The sequence below is a fragment of the Camelus bactrianus genome, chromosome 2 (genome assembly GCF_048773025.1).
Source record: "Camelus bactrianus isolate YW-2024 breed Bactrian camel chromosome 2, ASM4877302v1, whole genome shotgun sequence".
Lineage (NCBI taxonomy): Eukaryota > Metazoa > Chordata > Mammalia > Artiodactyla > Camelidae > Camelus > Camelus bactrianus.
Window position 1 is genome coordinate 118,123,480 of NC_133540.1, and position 25,755 is coordinate 118,149,234.

At 45.7% G+C, this 25,755-nt stretch overlaps 1 protein-coding gene across 1 annotated transcript in view; it reads left to right on the forward strand.

Annotated features, from left to right (window-relative positions):
• Positions 1-483: 483 nt before the first annotated feature.
• The window catches only part of SEL1L3 (SEL1L family member 3), a 97,972-nt gene continuing 72,700 nt past the window's right edge, over positions 484-25,755 (forward strand). Inside the window, exons 1-3 of the mRNA XM_074349618.1 lie at positions 484-778; positions 13,090-13,660; positions 25,204-25,330. Of these exons, the coding sequence (XP_074205719.1) occupies positions 701-778; positions 13,090-13,660; positions 25,204-25,330 (776 nt within the window). The 5' untranslated portion in view covers positions 484-700. The remainder of the gene's footprint in view (positions 779-13,089; positions 13,661-25,203; positions 25,331-25,755) is intronic.

Below are 25,755 nucleotides of genomic sequence, written 5' to 3' on the forward strand. Positions count from 1 at the left end.
GGAGTGGGTGGGAGAGAAGGGATGTGCCGGAGAGGAATAGAATGAGAAAGGGAGGGAGGAGAGAGAGGAAACTGAGAGGGAGAGAAAGGAGAAAGTGCAAAAAAAAAAAAAAAGCGGGGTTACGAAGAGAGAGGTGAGAGTGAGAGAACTGGGGTGAGGGAAAGAGGGAAACGGAGGGGAGCGGGATCATGGGGAGGAAGAGAGCGGAAAGGGGGCGGGGGAGGAAAGGAAAGAAAGGGAAAGGGGGGGCCGGCCCAGAGCGAGGGGCGGCGGCCAGGGGGCCGGACCGGGGTCGGTCCCCACCTGCGGGGCCCCGGCTGCCCCCAGGGGTGGAGGCCTGGGGGCCGGAGGGAGCTGCCTGGAGGCGGGCTGGGCAAGGAGCGGAGCGGAGGGAGGGGACGGGGACCGGGAGGCGGGGAGGAGCCGGCGCTCGGCTGGGCCTGCGGGGGCGGCGACGGCGGGAGCGGCAGTGGAGGCGGCGGCGGGTCCGGCGGCAGCGGCGGCGGCAGGTGGCCCCGCGCGCGGCGGCCGGCCCGGCCGGGGGCGGGCGGGAAGGTGGCGCCTCGGGCGGGGGCCGGTCCCTGCACCAGGTGACCTGTTCCGGCCCGGATCGCAGCGGCGCTGCGCGGGGCTCGGGTGGCCACGGCGGCAGCAGCAGCAGCAACCCCCGCCGCCCGCGGTCGGCCCCCGGGCCGCAGCCATGGCCCCTCCGAGCGGCGGCGCCCCCCCGTGCCTCGGCGGCCGCCCTGCCTGCGCGCTGCTCCTGCTCTGCTACCTGGTGAGCGCCGGACCCTGCTCGGGTCCTCCCCTCCGCGCGGGGCCCCGGGGATGCGGTAGGGGCGGCCGGAGACCTCCGCCTCGCGGGCGGGCACGGCGCGGCTAGTTTTCTCTCTACCTCGCCACTGCACCCCGCGCAGTCCCGGCACCTGGGATGCGTACCCGGGGCGCGGAGAGGGGTGCGTGTACCGGACTTGCGGCGCTGCCGCTCTCTCCGGCGTCCGTTCCTCTTCCTCCGAGACCCATTCCAGACCCGTGTCGGGCTCCCCTCGAGACCCAGTCCTGTCCCCGACTCCACCTGGGAGCCTCTCTACCCTGCTTTTCCTCCCCTCCTCGCCGCGCGCGGGTCTCCAGCCCCCTCCCTGCCCGTCCTGGGCTTCCCTCACAATCTTCTCGCCGCTCCTTTCCTTCCCGTGCCCAACTTCGCCTCTTTCTCTCTGCGAACGCCACCCGCCTCGACCCTCCTTTTAGTTTCCACCCGGTCCTCATGGCCCGGACCGTTTTCTACCGACGCACCCGGCGATGAGCCTCGTATTTCCAGAGCTCTTCAACTCCTCCATGGTCACTCCAACCAAGTTGCGGATGCCGGAAAGAAATCTAGTTTTTTGCAACACGCTTACCGCCAGACTGCTGACTTCAGCTGCGTCTTGAACATTGTCATTTCAGAGAACACGTTTGGCTCATGCATGCCAGTTTACTGTTTGCACACTTCTTGGCTTCTGTTTTAGTCTTCAACTAAATGACAGTAACCTATTTTTCAAAACCAACTCTTTTAAAATACCAGAGTAATTTAGACCCTCAGAACAAGGTGGGGGAATATTCCTCATTTCCTTTGATGGCTTGCTTGCTTCTGCTTGGAATTCTCCTAAACAATAGTAAATTTACAGAAGGTGACACCCTTTCTGTCCAGCCTACCTTATGTTCCGGGATCCTGCAGAAACCTTGGGTTATCTCGCCATATATTACTGTAAATAAATGAAATGGAAAATGCTGAATCATGAAACTGATGTAATAGGAAATTCATGGAATGCTAAAAAGAAAAAGAAATTGAGCAGTGTCATTATCCAGAATTCTTTTTCATTAATGTGGCATTGTCATTATTCCGAATCTGTCTTCTCTGAGGCTAAAAACTGCTTAGGAGACACTGGCAGGAATTCGAATTTGATTCCAAAGATATTTGTCACCCAGCCCAAGTTTCTTTTAACATTCTTTACTTCTTAGATGTTTCATGTCTTGAAGCGAGAAGATGTAAAAATGTAGATTGTAATTCTACTTTTGCTTCTACCTGTTGAGCAATCCATGCTTTTCCTCATATTGTAAAATAAGCCAGAACCAGATTTTGTGGTTGGATTTAGTTCCTATTTTTATAAGAAGTTGTCAGTTAACATGAATGATTTTTTTTTACCCAGGAGATATTATTATTTAATATTTATGCCACAGGGTTACAGCACACAGGCTCATAAATAAAACTGTCATAACAAATGGCAGGGTTTCAGTTTAAACAGATGATTCCCGTCCACAAGGCACTGTTTACCCACAGAGGCGGAAATGATGTAGTAGAGCAGTGTGTGAAACATTAATGTATGAGCGGTCGGAACGTTCCACAAGGGAATCCCAAGACCTGGCCAGGAAAGACCGCTTCTTGACAGTTGCAAGAAATCAGAGTAACAAGAACAATGGGGCCTAAGTGGTCCGTGGGAGCAAAGACAGATGATGGAGCAAGTATAAAAGTTCTGTGTGGACCAACGGGGATTTGAGAGACCAGATCACACAGGGGAGAAAAATGGGGCTTTGGGCAGACTATGGTGAGTTCCTGAAGCGGTGTGGTAGGGCTCGGAAAAGAGATTATAGAAAATACTGTAAATGTGGGAAGTAACCAGAGCGTGGATGCGTATCTTGGCAGACAGGGAAGGAATGGATTTGGAAACTCTCATGGAGAGGGAAATGTCAGTGCTCCCTGACTATGTGGGTTTCCTTCAGATGGGCTTCAGATATGCTACTGTAAAAAAAAAAAAAAAAAAAAAAAAAAAAAAAGACTTGGCTAAACAAGAAAGCCATTTTGCAATTGGAGAAGAAAGTTTTGCAAAATCTAGGGAAGTAAAAGTGTGACTTGGAAAGTGGGCTTCACCTATTGTCCTAAAGGTCTAGCCATTTGCTAGGGATTTTGCTCTAGAAGTATGTGCTGCCCGAGAAACTGCTGACAGGTAAGCCTTCTTGACCTTGGAGAAGTTCAATTGCAAACTGGGGAAAATATAAAATGTCCGCATGAATGCATGAAAAACATGAAACCACTGAGGAGATGCATAATCATGTATATGTTGTGCATCAAGGAATATTTCCTAGAGAAAGTGATTGGTCAGGGGAGGGGGGTGGACAGGTGGAGGGTAGAAGTGGAACAGAATAGCTAGGCAGGACCTGAGAATAGAGACACTGGAGGAAGTAAGCTACCCCATAATTTGGAAGCCTAATTAATAATAATAATAACAATAGTTTGCATTGTGCTAGGCTATTTATATTCATTATCCAATGTTAACCTTAACATTAACCTAGTGAGATAGGCGCTATTATGATCCTCGTTCAAATGAGGTAACTGAGGCTCAGAAATGGTTAAGTTAGTTGCCTTGGGCCACACAGGTAGTCCAAGATTGAAACCCAAGTCTGTCTCCTTCCAGAGCCTCAGTTCTTAGCCATGCTAGCATATTGCCTTCTAGATTTTCCTGCTTGTAACCCATTCCCCTCATTCATAGGTATATAGGCCATTAGCAAAGCTCTCTAAATTAGCAGCTACTGTGAAATTGGCCAGGATGTGAGGTTATGTCTAAAGTAGCCTAAGATATGCAAAGCAGGAAGCCCGGGCCACAGAGTACATTCAGGATGTCAAAGAGAGAGAGAAAATAAAAAGGTAAAACCAGAAGATATTTGCCATCCGCAATTCAGAGGTGAAGGACGAAGCCCTTATATAATCCAGAGGCAGCCAGCAGAGTTTAGCACTTGAGTTCGTATGAACATGTGTCCAAGTGTAGAGCCGGGTGTGCCTTGGAATGTATTCCAAAGACAAATTGTCTGTGATTTGGGGACCGATTCCTGTTTCGTGTCATCCCTACCTATTTGCTTGTCATAAGGGCTGGTGTTTGACACCGGCTTTCTACATAGATGTCTTGAAGATCCTGGCCTCGTGGGGAGCATGCTTCCTGAAGCCAGGGTCCTAAGGTGATGGACACATTCATCCCCCGTTGGCTGGGACAGAGTAACCTTCAGCAGCAGCCCAAGTACAGGACTGTGACTGTAGCTAGGATACTGCCAAAGCATGAATAATTGTGACGAAGCCTGAAAGATAAGTCACGGAACGATGCCAAGCAGATTTCTGAAAACATGATCCCGGGTTCCGGCAGCTGCCAAAAAAATTCTGAGGTCACTAAAGGTTAAGATGCAGAGAGGCTCCTCAGAGACGGTGGGGGCCTTGAAAGCCAAGGGTAATGGAAACTGCTTCCACTGAGGTCCCGGGTGCTGAGTGGTGTGGTCCGGGCTGGTCTTGCTCTGCCAAACAGAGTCCCTTGCTGTTCTCATCCATCAGTAACTCTTAACGTCCTCCAGACTTGGCTAGAACAGCCTGCCCCGCCCCTTCTGTGACAATGGCACTTGTAGAAGGTAATTCTGTCTATTCCGAACTCTGGTCTCGAATGTATAATTTTTTTCTTTAAATGAGAAAACAGATCTCACAATGGCTGGTATTGATGTCAGCTGTAGAGCTGAAATATTCCGAGTGGGTATTTGCTTTTGTGAGACAACCAGAGGACAAAGAAATAAGAGGGCATTAGTGGCCCAGATGTACGTGGGGCTCATTAGCAGACAGTGGCTGTGACAGAATCTTGTACGAAATTCTCTGTAAGTGGCCACAGACCATCAGTTACCCTCTAGAAGTATTCATTAACTCCTTGTTTTGTGTAACACGGGACCTCGGAAGTTCACAACAAGGTATAGAGACCCTTAATTATCCAGTTTGTGTGACAGTGATCAGGGATATTTGAAATACAGAAGCCATTCTCAAACTTCACATCAGCCAGTAGCTTCCACATTCGTCCCGACAAGAGCCCCTAAAATCTCCCAAGCGATGGCATTTGCCTCTTGCCCTTTCTTCCTTTTGGCTGCCTGTGGGCAAAAGTGTAGGAGCCACGAATTGGCGGAACGGAGCAGCTGGAGGAAAAGTAGAAGAGAAGGAGAAGGGACCCAGGCAGTGCAGGGAGAAGATGGATCGGCTGGCATAGACCACACATAGCCTGATGTGAATTTGGTACCCCGTTTATTGGCTCATCCCACTCCCTGGGGAACAGCACCCGGGGCAGGAGGGTGTGCAGGACGTGAGGAATTACAGAGGGCAGAGGGTGTTCTGCTTTGGTGGCTTGTTTGTCTCGCAGCCTCACTCGAAGAAGGGCTCACTGGAGCTGGGGAGTTGGCTCAGTGCAGTGTGTGTGTGTGTGTGTGTGTGTGTGTGTGTGTGTGTGTGTGTTCGCGTGTGCGCGCGCGTGTGTAAGATAATGTCTACCCTCCCCAGACACAAGGTGTAGGGACCTCATGGGATTTTAGCTCCTCACCCCCCATTTTCAAAACGGGAATGGGCAAAGTCCCAGGATTCCCCCACCTGTAGCCAGAAAGCAGTGACAGGTGTAGAAGTTAAGTGGGTGAGTTGAGGGCATCATTCTGGGTGTTTCTGGAAGGCAGGAAGCACACCATCACTGACTTTGGAGTCAGCAGCTGTGGATTTGAGTTTTGGTTCTGCTTTTTAGTAGCTGGTGGTTCTCGGGCGAGTTTCCAACACTCTCTGAATCCATTCTGTTTCCTCAGCTATAAAACTGGAGTGCTGGGTCCCTCAGGGGGCTATTGTGAGAAGCAGGTGAGAGGGAAGAAGTTCTGTGAAATTCAGTGGGAGAGGATGAGGTTAGAAGTGAGTGAGAAGAAAAACTTACTCTGCACATCCCAGTGCCCGGCTTAGAGTAGGTACTCAGTGAAATTAAACTGAACCAAAATGTAGTTTTCCTTGTATGATTTGTGTTAGAAAGAAATAGCATATCACACAGTTTTGAAGAGGGGAGAGGATGACAATGAGGAGCATTGATCATTATTGTGGTGGCCCTTCTTTAGCCAGCTCTCAGGTTGGGAAGGCACACTATTTGGCTGGGAAATGTGTCCCAAGGTGCATCTTGACTTCGAAGTCCATATTGATGCCCAGTCTGTTTAATTGCACACTTTGTTAATGTAAACAAAATTTTTGCTTATTTCAGCAGAAATCAGAAGGGTTTTTAAGCTGATACAATTACCTTTTTGACCCATGGAAAGTTTGATCCAGCCAGTTGGGAGAGAAAGTGCTCATGAGCCAAGGTTTTCTTCGGTGACCATGGGGTGGAATGGGCAGAGATGAGAAAAACTGTCAATTATTGTTTGCAATCAGATTTACCCACATACACGTGTAAGTGTAAATGAACTTCCTGTAGACAGACGCAAATGAATTAAGATTTTCTAATCTCTCTGTCCCTTCCTTAAATAACAGGGGAATCATATAGAGAGAAGAGCCAAGTTTTCTCAGCTCTTTTGAACAAGGGAAGGTTATTTGAATAGAGTTTCTTATTGATTTTGTTTAAAGGAATCAGATGCATTCATGCTAAAGAAGTTTGGGCACTATTGATAGATTTTTTTTTTTTTCTATCCAGAAGATACGTAAGTTAATCTGTTTCTTGATTCCCAGGCTGAACTGAATGCATTTAGATCTCCAATTATGGGTCTTTTATCAGGAACACACATTAAATGACCCATTTCTTCCTTTTTTAAAAAAAAAAATTACAAGGCATACACAATTACACAAAGACAAAGGAATCTGTGTTTTGTGACTGTGTGGGATGTTGTCAAATTTGACTTTGATTAGGGCCTCCTGGTATAAGCAGATGTTTGAGGGTTCAGGCACCTCTCAGAGCCCAGCTCCACTGTATGCAGAGCAGGCCAGTAGCTTCCGAGGTGGAACATCTATGTGGCTTCTTGAATGGCATAATTTGAAAGGGCACAGAAATGCCCTTTGCACCCCAGATATCTTGCTTACAGCTGCAGTGCATTTGGCCTTTGTTTTTAAGGCATCGTCTCCGCGAGACTGGCACAGAAGTGCAGAAACGTGACATTGCCACAGTGCTTTCTCATGATCACGTTAACATGCATGAACTTGCCAGATGAGCAGGAGTCCCACAGGAGGTGGAAGGATCAGAAATTTTTAAATTTTAATTTGTATTTTTGGTGTGGAGAAATGGAAAAGTTCTAGAATGTAGGGCAGTTGTCTGAAAGGTGTGGAGGGACTCGGTAGCTGAGAGAAGTTCACCCTGAAGGGGCAGGATGGGTGCCAGAATGCCCCCTTCCTTGACCTCACAGTCCCCCAAGTCAGCGCTGACCCCGAGGGACCCAATGAGATGCCAGAGGGTGAGGGCTCTTTGGAAAGGGATTAATGAGGCTGGATGGAAAACAGAGAAGTGCCAAGGGCCCCCTCCCAAAAGACTTGTGAATGTCAGGCAGTGTGGTGGAAACTCAGTCCTCTGGTTTATATGCAGGTGCCTCCAGGGCTGGGGGGCAGTCGACCTGAGACGGACCACCAGGTGCTCAGCAGAAGTGCCCCTGCCCAGTGCTTTATTTCAGCAAGAAACACTTCTCCAAATTCTACTGGGTGCCAAGCTCTACCTTAGAAGCCAGAGACATGATAATGAATAAGACATGGACTCTGACTTTATAATTTCTACACAAAGGGACGTTTGGGTGATTTTTAGCTTATGTTAATGCAACCTGGCATGTGAAAATACCTATGAAGGTTGGACACGTGTCATGCCTGTAGCTGAAACTCTTCAAGTTAATTGCCTTATATTCTTGGCAGGAAATAGCTCATAACCACACACATGACTTGAGCCAGGAAGTCAGCTTCAGCTTAATCAATATTTAGAATGTGATGTGTTGCTAATCGGTGTTGGTTTTGTACATAACAGAGGTAGCCGCAACTCCTGGTGAAGCAGCTGCCCACTGGGTCTGCTCCAACTCACGCAATGCCAGCTTCTTGTGTTACATGGGTGCCCACAAGACTCAGGATTGTTAATGCCTTCTGGAAGGACTTTTAGGCCATTTGCCTCAAGCCACATGCAGTGATTTTGGGGTCCTCCTTGGGGCCAGCACAGCCATCTTATTAAGAACATCGCCCCATCCCTGAAGTTGCTCTTCTTTTCCAGCTGTCACTCATGCTTTTCCCACTTCGCAAATAACCTATCCATGGAATTTGATCTCTTTGCCCAGCCTAACTCCAACTTCTCATCCTGCTTAGATCTTTATTGAAAGAAACATTAGCAAGATGTCAACACTGCCACGAGGGACCCTGGGCAAAATAACAAATCAAGCCCCATCAACTACACATATGGGAAATGATGCCTGATTGGTCTATTCATCTCATTTCTCCTATATGATTATTCCTTTAAAATGCATAACTCCTGTCACTTTGTTTTCTTCCAAACTGTCTAGAATAAAAGCTTGATAATCTAGAGCAGCAGTTTGGGCAAACTATGGCCCCTGCGCCTAGCAGGCCAGCCACCCTTACCTGTAAACAAGGTCGTACTGGACCACAGCCACGCTCGCTGACTTGTGTGTTATCAATGCCTGCTTTCTTGATGGACATCGAGTGGCCTAAAAACTCCAAATAATTACCATATGGCCCCCTTTTTTTGCAAGAAAAGTCTGCTGACCTCAAATCTAGAAAAGTACCATTCGGTAGAAATATAATGTGAGTCACAAATTTGAGCCACATATGTCATTTCAAATTTTAGAAAACAGCCACACAAAACAAGTAAATAGAAACAGGTAAAGTTAATTTTTAGTAATGTGTTTTATTTCACTCATTGTATCCTAATCTTATCATTTCAACATGTAATCAGTTTAAAAGTTATTAATGAGTTATTTTTCCAACCTTTTTTTATGTTCAGTCTTTGAAATCCAGTGTATCTTTTATAGTTACAAAGCATCTCAACTTGAATGCTTAGTATGACTGCCGGCTCCCACTCTGGAGAGCAGATGTCTGGCATCCGTCAACCTGGGATTTGCTTTTACTTCATATGAGACTCTGAAGCGGGTGAAAATAAAATTATCTTCATCTGAGTGTGTAGAGATTTCCTTGAAAACAGAATTTAAAGGGAAGACCCAGAAGAAAATACACAGTCAGGTGTCCCATACCTTCTTCATTCTCATCTCTCACCATCCAGCTGCAGAGAGATGAGCTTGAACCTGGGGTCTGGAAAGTTGTGGGTCACCAAACAATAGTGAAATTGCACTTAACTCGGAAAAGCGGGCCGGTGCATTTCTAGCAATAAGACGTAAACAAATGAGTGTGACTATTATTAACTGCACTTTCCAGTGAAATTTCATGACATCAGATCGCTTTTCCCCTTGGAATTCTGTTTCAAAGATGTTTTCACTGGAATTTCTAGCATCAGCAATAATATATATATATATATATATATATATATATGATTTAAAAAATCGAAGTGGGAGAATGGGGCCTGGGTGAGGTTTTAAAGTATACATGAAAAGAATGAGGAAGCGGTTTTAAGTCATTCTGTGAGAAAGAACACAATGGGATATTTAATCTACCACAGCATATCCTGGACTCTGCTTCCTATTGTCTCACTAAATAAGCAAACATCTCCTTCCCGAAGGGTTGAGAAAGGGAAGCGCTGGGGGCGTTTGGACCAGGGAGAGCCGGCCACCCAGCAGCACTGTTCTGGTCCAGCTTCCATCAGCTCCAGTCTCTGGCTTGGGCTGAACTCTGCTGTGGGCTTAACAGCTTGATTTGCATCTTGAGAAGGGGGCCCGCATCTCAGCATATCTGGCCGTAGAGGTAAACTGCCGCTCGTGGACAAAAGCTGGCTCTCACTCTTTTCCTACGAAAGCAGAATTCAGCCTGGAAATGGCAACTTTTCCCTCTCTTGGTGTGTGCTACGGGGTGGAGAGTGTCAGAGTGGGCGGGAGGAAACGGAGCCGGGCTTCTGGGCTGGCCTCCGCTAAACCTCCAGCTGGAGGACGTCGGAGAACATCCCCTCCGGGTTCCCATTGCCTCATCCGAAACATGAGGCGGGCTGGTTCGTCACCAAACACTCACCTGCCCTGACATTCTCTACTTCTAATTATAATGTTATTTTTATTTTTGTTTCCTCTCCTGTAATTTGGAGTTCTAAATGAGAGCATAAAAAGATTAGATCCCTCCTGGCGGAGGCAGGCAGTTTGGACTTTACCCACCTCTTTGCATAGTTCATCCCACAGGTTTCCCATGACTAATCAAAAGGCATGGCCAGCTCTTCTGTCCTGCCCCTGCCATTTGGAGAAGCTGCATTTTCCATTTTCATCTTTTAGGACTGTTGCTTTTCTGTCCCTGCCGCCTCGACTTTTTTGGGGGAAATATTCATGTGGTACAAAAATTCAAAAAATAAGCAAAGACAGTGTAGATTTATCTCCTGCCCTCTCCCCTTGTCACCTTGTCCTTTTCTATGTGAGCAGCCAGTGCTGTGTGTGCTGCAGCAAATGTGTATTACCCATCCCCACCACCTTTTTTTAAAAGCCAAGTTGTACTTCTGAACTTGCTTAAAACAAACAAACAAACAAACAAAACTGGAGGTTATCCCGTTATCTGGACATGAAAATCTTCCCAATTTGAATAGCTGTGTGGTACTCCAGGGGCGGGTGTACTATATATAATCTATTGATCCAGACTTCTCTTGATGGGCATTTAGGTTTTCCATCTCTTGCTGTTACAATGCTGCAGTGAAAAATTGTTTGTGCATGAGTTTGCACAAGTTTGAGGGTGTATGTTTGTAGGAGAAAATCCTAGGAGAGGAATTCGAGGGCCAAAGGATAGGGACATTTACACTTGTGATAGATACAGCCTGATTGATATCCACAGACCTCACTCCCACCAGCAATTCATGAGAGGCATGCGTTCCCACTCAGGCCAGGACGATGTGTTTTTGGACTTTTTGATCTCTGTGAATCTAATAGGTTCAAAATAGTATTTCAGTGTAATTTCAGTTTGCCTCTAAGTGAGAATTTCCTTATCAATGAACAATGTCGTTCTCTCTTTTTTCTTGATTGTCAGTCTTGTTTCTAATTGACTGTCAGTGCTTTAAAATAGAAACACCATCCCCTTTTATAGAAACCTTCATCAATTCTTTGCTGTCAGTAGAATAAAAATCCACATTCTTTGGGCTAAGATTCAGTGTCCTCCAGAGCCAGGATTCTGCCTCTCTTTCATCTTCGTAGCCCCAAGTCCTTTTATGTCTTTACCCTTCTTCTAGTCTCTCATCAAACCAAGCTGCTTGCTAGACCCCCAATACAGCTGTATCTCCCTGCCTTCTTGCTCCTATTTAAGCTGTTCACACCACTTGCAGTGTCCTCCCCTTGCCTCTCTACCTAAAGAACTTCTCTTGATTCCTCAAAGTTCAACTGAGATGCCATTTCCTCCATAAAGCCGGTCCCGGCAAATCACTCTCCACTGCCTCTGTGCTCCCTTAGGGTTTGCTTATAGTTTGACTGGAACCCTGGCCAGGTTCTGCCTGGTGTCACTGCTGTTTATAAACATGAGTCCACCTTGGCCTCCCCTATAGCCCTATGACAGAATTGAAGAAAGGGGTCCCTATTCGTTCCTTCTTTGGAGAAGACCACAGTGACCTTTTTCTTTAAAACTGCGGTAAAGCTATTCATAGCATAAAATTTACCATATTAGTCATTTCAAAGTGTCTAATTCAGTGCCATTGAGTACATTCACATTGTTGTGCAACCATCACCACCATCCATCCCCAGAGCTCCTTTCATCTTGCAGAACTGAAACTCTCTACTCATTAAACCGCAGTGCACCATCCCCCTCCCCCAGGCCCTGGGAGCCATCATCTACTTTCCGTCTCTGTGAATCTGACTACTCTGGGTACCACAGATAAGTGGAATCAGACAGTATTCACTCTTTTGTGACTGGCTTATTTCACTCAGCATAATGTCCTCAAAGTTCATCCACAGGATGGCATGTGTCAGTATCTCCTTCCTTTTTAAGGCTGAATAATATTCCATTGTGTGTAATCTGCTTCATTTTGTTTATCTATTCATCCATCAATGGACATTTGGGTTGTTTCTACCTTCAAGCTATTATGAGTAATGCTGCTGTGAACATGGCTGTAAGTCTATGAACATATCTCTTCTAGTCCCTGCTTTCAGTGCTTGGGTACAGACCCAGAAGTGGGATTACTGGATCATATGGTTATTCTGTGTGTGATTTTTTTAGGAACTGCTGTACTTCTTTCCAGTGGCTGCATCGTTTTATATTCCCATCAGCAATGCACAAGGTTCTAGTTTCTCTCCATCCTTTCCAATGCTTTTTATTTTCTAAATTATTTTTATAATAATAGCCATTTTAATGGGTGTTAAGTGGGCTAACATTTTTGCTGTTGTGATTTGGATGCCTAAATCACAAAGTCACGTTTAGAAGAGCTCTTAGCATCCATACATCCATGCCTCCTGCTCAAAACATTGCCTTGATTTTATGACCAAACTTCCCAGACTTCTGGAAGTAATGTCCACACTGAGAAGGCTTCGTCATTTTAGGAACTAGATAATTAAACCGGCAGCTAAAATCTTTCTTGGCATATGTGGCGCCATCCATGGTGAAAGATTCAGACAACACGGTCTGTGGTCCAAGCCTGACGGTGTCTGATTTGGAGCAATGGAAACCTCCTGCCAGTCCATTTGTCATGCACACTTGTCCTGGCTCAGGACTTAGGGAGAAAGAGGGGCTGGGTTGGCGTCCCTGATACGTTTCCTCACGGGTGCACTTTGAACCCTTCTCCTGCCCTTTGATTTGGCTGCATCTGACCACCATCTGATGTCAGGACAATAGTTTGAAAATGTCTGGAGCTGGGCTGCCTCTTTCACTCTAAGGCAGATTCACTGTTGCTGGATTTGTCGTGAACCAGCTCCTCCATTTGGAAACCAACTCTGGAATGATTGCCACGTAGCTTTGAAAGTCACATTCTGATCAGCAGATGCTCCTGAGTCTGGGGAGAGAGTTTAATGTGGTCTAATCTTCATTTGTGTGTATGCTGGTTTTTCTCCAATTGTTCAGTACTGGTTTCGGCATCTTTTATCTTCCACATTAGTTTCATTATGTAAATGGCTATATTTTTCTTCCAGGAAAATAATGATTCACGTATCTGTTAATATGATAATTTTAAAACTTTCTCTATTTCTTTTTTTTTTTTTTCTTTTTAGAATTTTGTACCGTCTTTGGGTAGGCAGACTTCCCTGACTACGTCGGTGATACCCAGAGCTGAACAGAGCGTCGCTTACAAAGACTTTATCTATTTCACTGTGTTTGAAGGAAATGTCCGCAACGTTTCTGAAGTCTCGGTTGAGTATTTATGCTCTCAGCCTTGTGTTGTCAACCTGGAAGCCGTTGTTTCGTCTGAGTTCAGAAGCAGCATCCCCGTGTACAAAAAAAGGTGGAAGAATGAGAAACATCTTCACACCAGCAGGACACAAATAGTACGTGTGAAATTTCCAAGCATCATGGTTTACAGAGATGATTATTTCATCAGACACTCCATTTCGGTATCTGCGGTGATACTGCGCGCCTGGATTACTCACAAACATAGCGGTGGAGACTTGAATGTTAAATGGGAGGAAAACTTGCTACACGCTGTAGCAAAGAATTATACTCTGTTGAAGACCGTCCCACCTTTCGAACGTCCTTTCAAAGATCATCAAGTGTGCCTTGAGTGGAACATGGATTATATTTGGAACCTGCGAGCAAACAAGATTCCCCAGTGTCCTCTTGAGAATGGTAGGTCACTTGCCTTGCTGGGAACCCAATTCTCATTTCTTCAGACAGCCTGTGTCATAAGAGGAGGGCAGGGACACGTTCTTGTATTAGCAGTGGGGGATACAAGGGAGATGGAATCTGTAATTTTGGACTTTGGGGGCAAAGGGGAAAAGTGAAAAGGTGCAGAGAAGAGAAAGTAGGAGAGAAGAGGATGGAAGATGGAGGTAAGACAGGGACAAAGGACCCTGAGAGGCTTGGATCTGCTATACGTTGCAAAGGAGTGTTAATGACACGGAAACAAGGATCTGGAAAGTCCTCCTCCTCTCCCCCGACCCCCATCCACTGTGTTACTGAATGCAGGTTCATGTGCCCTGTGAGGCCAGACAGACCGAAACGTCGGAGTTTGGAGCAGAGAAGGGTTTATTGCAGGATCGAGCAAGGAGGGTGGGGTGGCTTGTGTTCAAGAAAACCTGGAAAACCCCAAACTCCCCGAAGGGTTTCAGCAAAGCATATTTAAAGGCCAGGTAAGGGAGGTGGGTTTCAGGGTATGTGATCAACTCATGCACAATCCTCTAATTGGGGTGTTGGGGTAACAAGGAGGTCAGCACGATCAACCCCTAAGCCCCAGAAGGTCTGGTGGCCACGTGTTCTCAATCATCAAGTGGGCAATTTCTTCCCTTTGGTGGTGGTTTTTAGCATCTAAAAAATTCAGAAAATATACATGAGATGCTATTATCTGGGTACTTCCAAGAGGAGGATATGGAGGAAGGGTCTGTCCCGGGAAGGCTCCACAGGGTCCTGCTCGGTTATACCTGGTCTCCCTCAAAAAACCCTCAAGTGTCAGTTTTAGTGCAGCATTGGCTTTGCAGCCAAGTTGATCTGGGTTCAACTCCTGGCTCTGCCACTTTGTGCCTGTGTAACTTTGGAACTTTCAGTCTTAGTTACCTTATCTGTAAAATGGGGGAAATAAATAACAATTCTCTCAGGGCAGCATTGAGAGAATTAAATGAGATGTAATTTGCTTAGCACGTAATCAGTACTCAGTAAAAAGTAGCCATCATGATAACAGAATGCAAACTCTGTATTTTATCCTAAATGTCACATGGTCCCAAGACCAATAGAGGAGGTTTCCATGCCCTTTTTCAGCCTTCTTTAAGCCCCGGGTTGGAGATCTCTAGCTCTGTGCATTTAGAAGAAGGGGACTGAAGTTGTCTCTGTTGGTACCTGGGGCATCTTGCTAGGTGGAATCTGAGCACCTGCCAGCTCCTCTCCCCATCCTGCAGAGCCTACCCCGGCATGCTCCCAGGAGCTCATCTGGAGTCTGGGCAGCATTTCCTAAAGTGAGACCCTAGGACCACCTGCAACAGAATCACCCAGGGCTCTTGCTGCAAATGCAAATGCCCAGGCCTCATCCATTACCTCCTCAGCCAGGATCTGTGGGGTGCAGGGCCCTGGAACCAGCATTTAAAATACATTCCCAAGACTCTGATGCACCTTAAAGCTGAGACCCTCTGGAACAGGAGTAGAGCTGGTGGTACTCGGATCTAGAGTTGCAGGGGCTGAACACCCCAGGCAGACTTGGTGGGTGGAGGAAATCCACAGGCCTGTGACAGCAGACCCTTCTATGGGACGTGCCTGACACCTCCTTGTCTCCAAGAGGACTGGTTTGGAGCAAGGTGACTTCAGGACACAGTGAAAACAATGGCAGTGAGGATTTCCTGGGGCCACCCCCAAACCACCCTACATATAATGGAAACTGAAAGGGCCAGAGCAACCCCGTGTTATTGCTGGTCAGAGGCCACTTGCCATAGAACCAATACATGTGGCATTTAAAAAAAAAAAAACTTCATTATGAAATAATTATAGATTTGCAGGAAGTTGCAAAAATGGGAGAGAGTTCCCTATATCCTTCCCCCGGCTTCCCCTAATTGTGACATCTTCCATAACTAAAGTACAATATCAAAACCAGGAAACTGATGTTAGTCTGATACTGTTAACTAGACTGCAGACCTTATTCAGATTACACCTGTTTTTACATGCACTTTCCTGAGTGTGCATAGTTCTATACAATTTTATCCTGCATTTTTCAATAGCCCTGCTCTGTGTCTGGTTTATCTCGTGTTGGTGCAGTGCTTTAAAAACAGAGATACCTAGCAGAGGACAAATCCCCTTTCTGTGTGTGTGTTGAGGGGAGGGTGGGGTGAGCAACGAAACGTCTGGAATCGTCGCGCTGCAGGTGTCGTGGTGATCAGCGTGCAGCCCTCTTCCAGGCAGAACCCCATGCTAGCATCCTTCTGGAATGCCTTCCGCAGGGATACCTCACTTGTTAAGGAGAAGGAAGCACGGGGCACACGCAGCCAGTTTTGCCTTGCCTCCGATTGATTTTGTCAGGGCTTAATGATTCCATTTCATGTTTGGCAAATCACATATTTCTCACTGAAGAATGACTGAATTGCAAGCTGGAAGTTTTCAAATGAAGTCATTTACGAACCAGCCGAGTTCTTAGGGCGCCCAAAGAGGCCTTTAAAATGTGAAACGTCTTTTCTTCCTTTTGTTGTTCCTTCCCATATTCACAGGGCTCGGGAACAGCACAGTGGGATTTTTTTTCTCCCCACCTCCTTCAGACTATTACTTTTGGGGTGAGAACTAGTCTAATAGAAGCATAACGCAGAGGAACACCTTTTCTAAGAGTCAGAGTCACTGGAAGTAGCGGGGAGGGGGCTTCGGCTACCCTCAAAACCAGCTGCTCGCAGGGCTGTGATTTGTTCACCCAAAAAAGGGGGAGCACTTCCTCTCCGTCTCTGAAAAAGACAAATCAAAAGAGCCTCTGCAACAGCCCTGCAAAGTGTCTGCGACCTTTGTTCTTGGTACGGGCTGTGCGAGGGAAGGGGGCCCGGCTTCTGGCTTGTTCCCAGCAGGGGCTTCTTTATTCGGCTCTTGAAGAACCAGAGTCAGTCAGAACAACACGGTGGCATTAGGGCACCGCAGGGGAGCTTTTATGCCTAGCCTCGGCACAGTCTGCAGCCAGCTCCGCTGGGGGGTGCAGGGTGTAGGGGGACGTTTTCTGTGTCAAGTGCCCTGTATCCTACGAGAGCTCTGCGTCTGAACTAAGTACCCCCTGACTTGCTCGCATTTCCTTTTTTCTTATAAAGAGAGAGAGCCGAGTCCCCATGTGCCGATGTTCCATGAGCATGGATGGAGTGCCCCTCCACCAAAGCCTGAGGTTAGGCTCCTGGGGCCAGAGCTGTGCGTGTCCAGACACGCTGCCGCTTACCTCCTTTGCCAAGACCATGCAGTGATCTGATTTTCGGTGGAGGTGCCACTTACTTCTGTCTGGCCCTGCTGAGTAAACCTACCCCAGATCAGAAGCCGGCAGCCTTTCAGGACACGTAAATGCCATGGTTCAGCCACATGCCCTTCCAATGCACCTGTTCCTGCTTTATTCTGGGCTTGTGGGTCATCAGTGGCTAGGGACACTGTGTCTGCGGTCCGCTCATTGTTCCCTTGGGGGAGGTACTGGGAGGTAGCTGCTGTCCCTCACCAGTCACACATGTGCCTGACTCACGCATGAGCTCACCCAGAGAAAGAAATCAACCACACAGGCTGGTGGCTGTAGGACGCACCTGGACGTACGTCCTATTGTGAGAAGGCAGCTAGCCCAGCTGCCTTCATCTTCAGCCCATACTGCATATTCAGTCACTACTCACCACGTGTATTGCTGGCATCCTAGGCAAAGCCACCATTGTCCCTGTCTGGACTCCAGCCCTAGCCTGCAAATGGTCTTCCGGCTTTACCCTCGTTCCCCACACAGCAGTCGCTGCAAGCAGGTCACAGCACCCCCTGCAGGTGCCTCCTCCCATCACATTAGGAGGGGTCAGCCACGGCCCTTAGCGCGGCCTGTGGAATCTGTCCCCGTCCCCTTGCCGGCCTCATCTCCTGCCGTGCTTCCCCTTGCCCTCCTGTTCCTGCTTGTGTCTCATGAATGTACCAGTTTCATTCCCACTTTGGGATATTTGCTTTATTGTCCTCTAAGACGCTCCTCCCACAGATGACTACGTGGCTTGCTCTCTTAGATCATTCCTATCTTTGCATGAATGCCGTCTCATTGGAGGCAGCTTCCTTGACCACCTTATCTAAGACAGCAGCCCCACCCCTGCTGCTCCCGCCCCATCCGTATCCACCTTTTATTTCCTCATATATTTAACGGCTTATTCCTATTGAGTGTCTCCATACTAGAATACACTCCGTAATGCCAGGATCCTGGTCTGTCTAGTCCTAGTGCCCGACGTGGCACCCTGCACACAGCAGGCACGTGGTAACTGTTTGTTGATTGAGTGATGGATGCTTTTAGTCAAGAGGCAAGGACCCTTTCTTTCTTAGCTTGTGTGTGACTGTCACACTGTGACAACATCCTCTCATGGCTACAGCGGGGAGCATGTGGGGCTGGGGGGCAGCTGTGTGCCCTCCTCGGGGCCCGCACACACTCAGGCTTCCAAGTGGAGCCTGTTAGGGCTGTGCTGGTGAAGCTGCGGTGATCCTCCTTTGCAACCACACCTGAGTTCACCCTTGCCCTGTACCTGCCCTCTAGCTTGAGTCTGTGATTCCCCCTCCCCCGTGCTTTGGCTAAAGCAGCCCCTTTTACCGGCAGCTGCTTTCCCTGGCTCCCTGCTCCTCCCCAACACTCCTCCTCCCCCACTGCCTCCTTTCATGTTTTCCCGGCAAAAATCAGTCTCATATTTCAGTAGCCCCCTCCAATTTCCACTCCTTCCCCACAAGCTTTTTTTCTTTTCTTCTCTCTCTCTTTTCTTCTTTTTTTGGATTCCCACATCAGAAATTAACTTCCTTCCCAACCATTCTCTGTTGATACCCACCACCCCTTATGATGTGTATCATGTACAGTTCAGTAAAAACTGATTGAACACCTATCATGTACCAATTTCTGTACCAAGTCTGGAGGCTCAAAGATGCAGACATGGTTCCCTCTCTTTAAGGTGGTTATATGGGAGGTAAACACAGCTACCAATAGTATCAACCACTTTCCCTTACTGAGCACTTGCTATGTGCCAGGAACTGTGCTAAGCACTTTGTGCAAGTATCTAATTTAATCTGCCCAGTGCTCTACTGTCGTTATTTACAGTGGAGGAAACTGACTCAGAGAGGTAGAGTAACTTGTCTGAGATCACACAGCTAATGATGGAGCTGGGACTTGAACCCAGGTATTTTGGCCCCTACACACCACACCTAAGCATTAAGCTATACTGCCGGGTGATGTCATGAAGCTATTTATTTATTTAAGTCACTTATTAATTGGAAAAAGTTACTGAGCAGTCTGCTTTGCTAGGGTTCTTCACAGAAGAGGTGACATTTGGACAGAACCTTGAAGGATGAGTCAGGTTTTCAGAGTCAGATAAAGGAATGGAGGAAGGACATCCAGGCAAAGGGGAGGAGATACAGACTGATGGGGGAGCGGGGATGAGCCTGCGTCCCTTGGTGTGAGGGTTGGCAGATGTGTTTCATCTTGCACGCCAGCTCAGAGGGATCAGGAAAGACCACCTTGAGCAGAGTGTGAGAAGGGCTCGGAGGCCGGGTCTGTGCTTAGGGAGCCGGGGCGCCCGGCAGGTTGATGCACAGTGTTTGCTGCAGGCAGCAGTAGCAGCACCTGAGAGATTATTTGTTCAAGTAGAGTCTCTGGTGTGAGATGGGCAATTCAGGAGAGCAGACTGGAAAGGCAGGTTGGAGGCCACACTTCAGAGGGTCTCAAATGTCACGCTAAGGTGTAGTAAGTGTTCTGTCCTACCACTATGAACGTTTTCCTGACCTACCCTCTTAGGTCAGAAACTGTGGAACATGGCAGTTTCCTTCTTTTCCACTCTCTTTTCCTTTCACTAAAAATTTATTCTTATCTTCAGACCCAATGGATTGGAAGTGGGATTTCTTATAACAAAATTCCGTTACAACAAAATCAAAGATTAAGTCACATGTTGGAGCCAGACTTTACTTGCCTCTGTGAAAAGTCTCAGTTTATTCAGTGGGACAATTCAAGTCAATGGCATAATGATACTTTTTGTAATTTTAAGAACTATACATTTGACACTTTTAGGGAAAAAAAAAAAGAGGCAGTTCTTTTTTTTCCCACCAGTTAATCACAGTAGTCTGAATTTTTAGTAATACCACTAATTAATGCCTAGCAGCTGCATTGCCCTTTATGATTTTCAAACCACTTTTCCCATGCACAGTGTCTCCTTTAATCTTAACAGTCCCATGGGAAGGACAGGATCCTCCTCCTCTCTTTACGGAGGGGAAAACTGAGGCTCAGGGAACTTGTTTAATGGAATCCAGTTCCTGATTCTTTCAACTTGGCTATGCCGCCTCTCTGAAAAATGCTAATGCAGTCCTAACCCAGGTTCTAAATTGGAAGGAATATGCTTTTTTCTAAGTTGAATTTTTACCGACATGAATCACCCTGTTTTCCTCACCCACTGGACTTTGCTCTTTGAAGTGGATTGAACCGCCCCGCAGCGTCCAGGGTGGGGAGGCCTCTGAATGTGGCCGGCTCCTTCTCCCCGCTTGCACGAAAATGCTCAGAGATGGTGTTCTCTTCCACTGCAGCCAAAAAAGTAATACCTGGTGCCCGGTAAAAAAATCAGAGTGTTAAAGGGTTTGGGGGAGGAGTAAATTCCCACCCACCCACTCCTCTGGTCCTATTTCTAGAGGCAAACTCAGTAACACCAGTGTCTGTGTCCCCTTCCAGAGATGCTCTCTGCTCATGTAGGCTTTAAACTGGTAGCCCCTTCTTTCCATACACATGGAGGAGGATACCGTAGACTCTAACCTGTGCTCATCAACAACACAGCAGAGGTTTTTTTTTCTACGGCAGTCCATGCTACACAGCCCCATTCTCTTCGATAGTTCCTTAGTATTGCATTGCCTGACAGTTTATAATTTATGTAACCTGCCTCTGCTGATGGTCATGCAGGTCATTTCTAGTCTTTTACTATTAACAACAAGGTTTACCAAACATCCCTGGACATGTATCTTTGTGCAGAAAATAAATATGTTTGGACGATAAATTACTGGGAGTAGAATTTATTTATTCCTATGACTCCTGGTGTTGAATATTTTACAGACTTCCTTAGTCACTCACATAGTACCCCTTGGTGGGGGGGTGGGGGGAGTTCTGACCTAAATCATACTTGCTAGAAAATGGAGTTTGTGTTCTCAGGCTTTGGCTTTAAGGAAAATAAAACTCCTGATCGCCACTGCCTGTTCAGTGTCCTGTGTTTGGAAAGCAGACTGAGTTATCAGCATCCTAACTTTACTTCTCTGCTTTGGAAAATCTTAGCTCCTTTTCTTCCAGGTTCCCCTTACAAACTGTTAGCCACAGTTACTTCTTGCCTCAAGACTATCTGTAACTTCTCCACTAAGGGACTGAGGGCCTCAGCTGCATCATTGTGGTGTATTTGAAGCTCATCCTGAATAGGGCTTTGGCACATGGACACGGGATGCTCCCCAGAGCCAGGATCCATGTCAGGACTCTGATCACTCTGCTGAACCGGAGAACGTCCCCACAGCCACCCCACTCAGGGTGATATTCAAAATACTTAACAGATAGTTTGAGGTGGGGGCCCCAGTCTCTCTCGGGTGCTGGCCCTGGTGCTGAAGCAGGATGGTACTGGAGATCCTTGCTGTGCCAAACTCTACTCTGAAGGAGAAGCCAGGGTGGGTAGTGGATGGGGGCCTTGGATGTCCAAGGCAACACCAGTCATCTAACCCATATGGATGTATTTCAGTATTTTGATAACCAGTGCAGGCACACAGGGGCATGCCAGCTGAACATCATGCCTAGTTCTCTCTGGGAGGACTTGTGAGATGTGCTATGGTTTAAGAAAAAGCCCATTGGTTTGCAGTGGGACACCAGGTTTGAGTCATACCTGGATCTCTTATTAGCTATACAACCTTCAACAAGACACTGACACTTTTCTTGTCTCCAAATGAAGGAGCTTGCACTAGGTTATATTTAATGCCTCTTCTTGCTATAAAATTTGAGAAAATAGAACAAGCACAATGGCCAAGGGATTCCAAACTGGCATTTTGGGTTTATGCCATAAGGATCACTTTTCTCTACCTAACTTCTTCATTTAAGATTAGCCAGAGAAATGGATTTGGGAGAAGGATCTGAATGAAAAGAAACTATTAATTATTTGGCTTGGGCAGCGTGGGGCACATTATAAAATTATGGAATATGTTGGGCGAAAGAGAGACACACTCAAATCCTGACTTGGCTGCACTTATGTTCATTTGTTCATTTGACTGATTTATTCATTTACTCCCTAAATATTTATAGAGCCTCTACCAAGTGTTGACCACTGTTCTGGGTCTGAGGATGGAATAATGAATGAAATAAAGTCCTTGCTCTCTTGGAACTTACATTTTTAGAGAAAATTGGGCAAGCCACTTAACCTCTTTGACCCAAGTTTTCCTCCCTGTAAATTCTTTAATGGGGAATGGCACTGGTACTGTTACTCCCCATTCTAGTGCCTAGGACAACCATCACTAAAGAGTGATGGCGCTCCAAGCAGCCCATCAGTTACTAGAAAATGTTCTCTTGGGCTAGATGAATTCGAAAGTCCTTTCCTGCCCCAAAATTTCATCCTTATTAATTATTTCTAGTTAAATGGGAAGACAGTATTAAACTGAGGGAAAATGAATAGAACTCCAAATCATAGAACTATTAAAGCTACAGTCTTTACAAGAAAACCACCATCACTTTGGTTTGATGGGATACAAAAGATACATGTTTTTGTAAAATTATTTTAGATCTTAGGTCTTAGATTTTCCCTCCACAGTCTTTTGCTGCAAGTTCTCCTATTCAACCAGCTTTACTTTGATCCCTGGATAAAGGAAAGGCTCATCAACATTCACTTTTAACTCCCTTCACTTTGGAAACCTTCCTTATGAGGCCACCTTTTACTGGAGTCAGGTTAGGCAGAATCAAATCACGCTCATGTTGATAAATGTTTCTGCTATATACTAGATAACTCAACAGCAATCACTAGCAGAAGGCGTCCCAGGGGGCTAACGTGACCATCTGGTCGCTTATGTTTTGCTCAACACGGTGGAAGCCAGCCGGAGTTGGGCTGATATCAACCTCTTGGTGAAATTTTTTCCTTGGATTCTGAAGACACCCTTGCAGTATTTCCATTTCTAATTCTGTCTCCCTGCTCCCATAACTGACCAGCAAGTCCAGTGTGCCCAGGTTGAGCTCAAATTGCAAAGAAAAAAAAGATGTGAAGTATTTCTGTTGGAATTGATAACTCCACCCTTTTGGGTTTCCAAATGCATCTCTGAGACTATGAAAATGTTAATCTTATGATTTCCAAGTTATAATAAACCAGAAGTACCTCTTTATATAATACATCTTTTCCCCATTAAGATATGAGAGCTGGGATGTCCAATATCCCAGGCTGAGGCTCCTATAATTTTTGCCAATATTGGTATTTGGTAACTTGCACAGAAGTCAGCTCTTCCCTCTCTATGAAGCTCAGGAAGATAGATTGTTTCCACCATTTAATTCTGAATATTTAAACCAAAAATCATTTTGAGAAAGAGAAAAGTGATCTTTATTTCTAGGTTGTTTTTGGTGAATTATTTTTTCTTTGAAGTAGGGTGGGGGTATTGGAAATAAAAAAAAAATCCATATTAGCCTTGGAGGAATTAAAAATAGGTGAAATAACTCTTTCACTTTAAGATTTGTTATGGACCCTTCTCTTTTCTGGAGCCACAAAATTCTTCCACATTTGCAAAATAAAATGGGAGCCTTCCTAATTTTAAGAGGCATGGTTAGTAATATTTGCACAGGGTAACATGTTGAGTTTATGTGGAAAGTTTGCATAGAAAAAGAAAAAAACTATGTAATTTTAAGTTCATGGATCCTGAAAAAACCAGACTGCTCAAGTTTGAATCCCTCTCATTATTTCACCCTCTCTAAGGCTTAGTTTTTTCATCTGTTAATTGGGGATATAATAGGATCTGTTTTCATCCAGATGGCCAACAGTCACATGAAAAGATGCTCAACATCACTAATTATTAAAGAAATGCAAATCAAAACTACAATGAGGTATCACCTCACACCAGTCAGAATGTCCATCATTAAGAAGTCTACAAATAGTAAATGCTAGAAAGGGTGTGGAGAAAAAAGAACTCTCCTACACTGTTGGTGGGAATGTAAATTGGTGCAACTACTGTGGAAAACAGTATGGAGGTTCCTTAAAAAACTAAAAATATACTTACCATATGATCCAGCAACCCTACTCCTGAGCATATGTCTGGAGAAAATATAATTCAAAAAGATACCTGCACCCTAATGTTCACAACAGAACTATTTACAAAAGCCAAGACATGGAAACAACCTAAATGTCCATTGACAGATGACTGGATGAAGAAGATGTGGTATATCTATACAATGGAATACTATTCAACCATAAAAAGAATAAAAATAATCCCATTTGCAGCAACATGGACAGACCTGGAAATCATCATTCTAAGTGAAGTAAGCCAGAAAGAGAAAGAAAAATACCATATGATACTGCTTATATGTTGAATCTTAAAAGAAAATGAACTTGTTTACAAAACAGAAACAGACTCATAGACATAGAAAACAAACTTGTGGTTACTGGAAGGAAAGGGGATGGGAAGGGATAAATTGGGAGTTTGAGATTTGCAGATACTATTACATATAAAATAGATAAAAAACGTTTCTTCTGTACAGTGCAGGGAACTATATTCAATATCTTGTAGTAACCTATAATGAAAAAGAATATGGAAAGGAATATATGTATGTATATGTATGTCAGAAACATTATGCTGTAGACCAGAAATTGACACAATGTTGTAAACTGACTATATTTCAATAAAAAAGAACGCAAAAAAACCCATTAGAGTCTATTTCTTTAGTTGTGAAATTAAGTGAGATTATTCCTGAAATGTACTTAGCATGTTGCCTGCCATATTCGAAGGGTTACATAAATGTTAGTTACTATTTTGGCAGCAGTGTGTCCATTTCGTCATCTGTAGATTGAGGATACTAATGAGGATTGCATGAATTTTATGTTTACAGCACTGTGGACCATAGTGAGTGTTACTGAAGTGTTATCTGTTACTATCACTACACAAATTCAAAAAGCTTTTCTTAGCATTAGAAGGGCAGTGTATGTAAAATGGTTAAGCACATAGAACCAGAGCTGGAAATTTGAAATTTTGGTTCCACAGCTTATTAGCTCTGTGACCTCAGGCGAGTTATTTTACCTCTCTATGCCTTGGGCTTTTCATCTGTAGAATGGGACTAATAATAGAATCTCCTTTATAGGGTTGCTATGAACACTAATTGAGATAGCTCTGTAAAGTGCTTCTCGGACGCCGGGGCGTATATTCAGTGTGCTAATATTTTCAGACTATCTCATTTAAATATGTGATAGGGGCTAGGCAGAGGTTTCCAGGAAGAATGTGATGTTGGAAGCAGTGTTTTTCTGAAAATAATTAAAAGGCAGCCATCTTGATGTTCACAGATGTGGTCACCCTCCTGGGCTTTCTCTATGCCTCCAGTGGAGAAAACACAGGCATCGTGAAGAAGTTTCCGAGATTTCAGAATCGAGAGCTGGAGGCCACCCGACGCCAGCGGATAGATTACCCAGTGTAAGCAGGGGCTGGTGAAGGGGGTCGGTGGGATGGCAGGCTCACTTTTTATCCAAGGACTAGAGCAGGCTACTGGAGCCAGTTAGGAGGACTTCCCTTTGTAATATGCTTCAGGAAAATGTTGAGATCTACTCAGCTTAGGCAGAATTTGTGGACCCGAAAACCTCAAAGTTCTCTGAAATTATTCTTGCACTTAGCAATCCTCAATTAGCTTCAGATTTCATACGTTGGTTCCAGGAATGACCCAAGTAGGGGAGGCAGGTGTTGGAGCCTGAGGCTTTGCAAGGTGGCGGGTGCAGCCAGCCACAGCCCAGCCCGATTGCAGCCTTTGCTTTACCTGTTCTGTCTTGGAAGATTGGATGAACTGCTTGAAATCTCACAGCTTCTGATCTCCTCCATTGATTTCAGCAAAATCCAGATATATA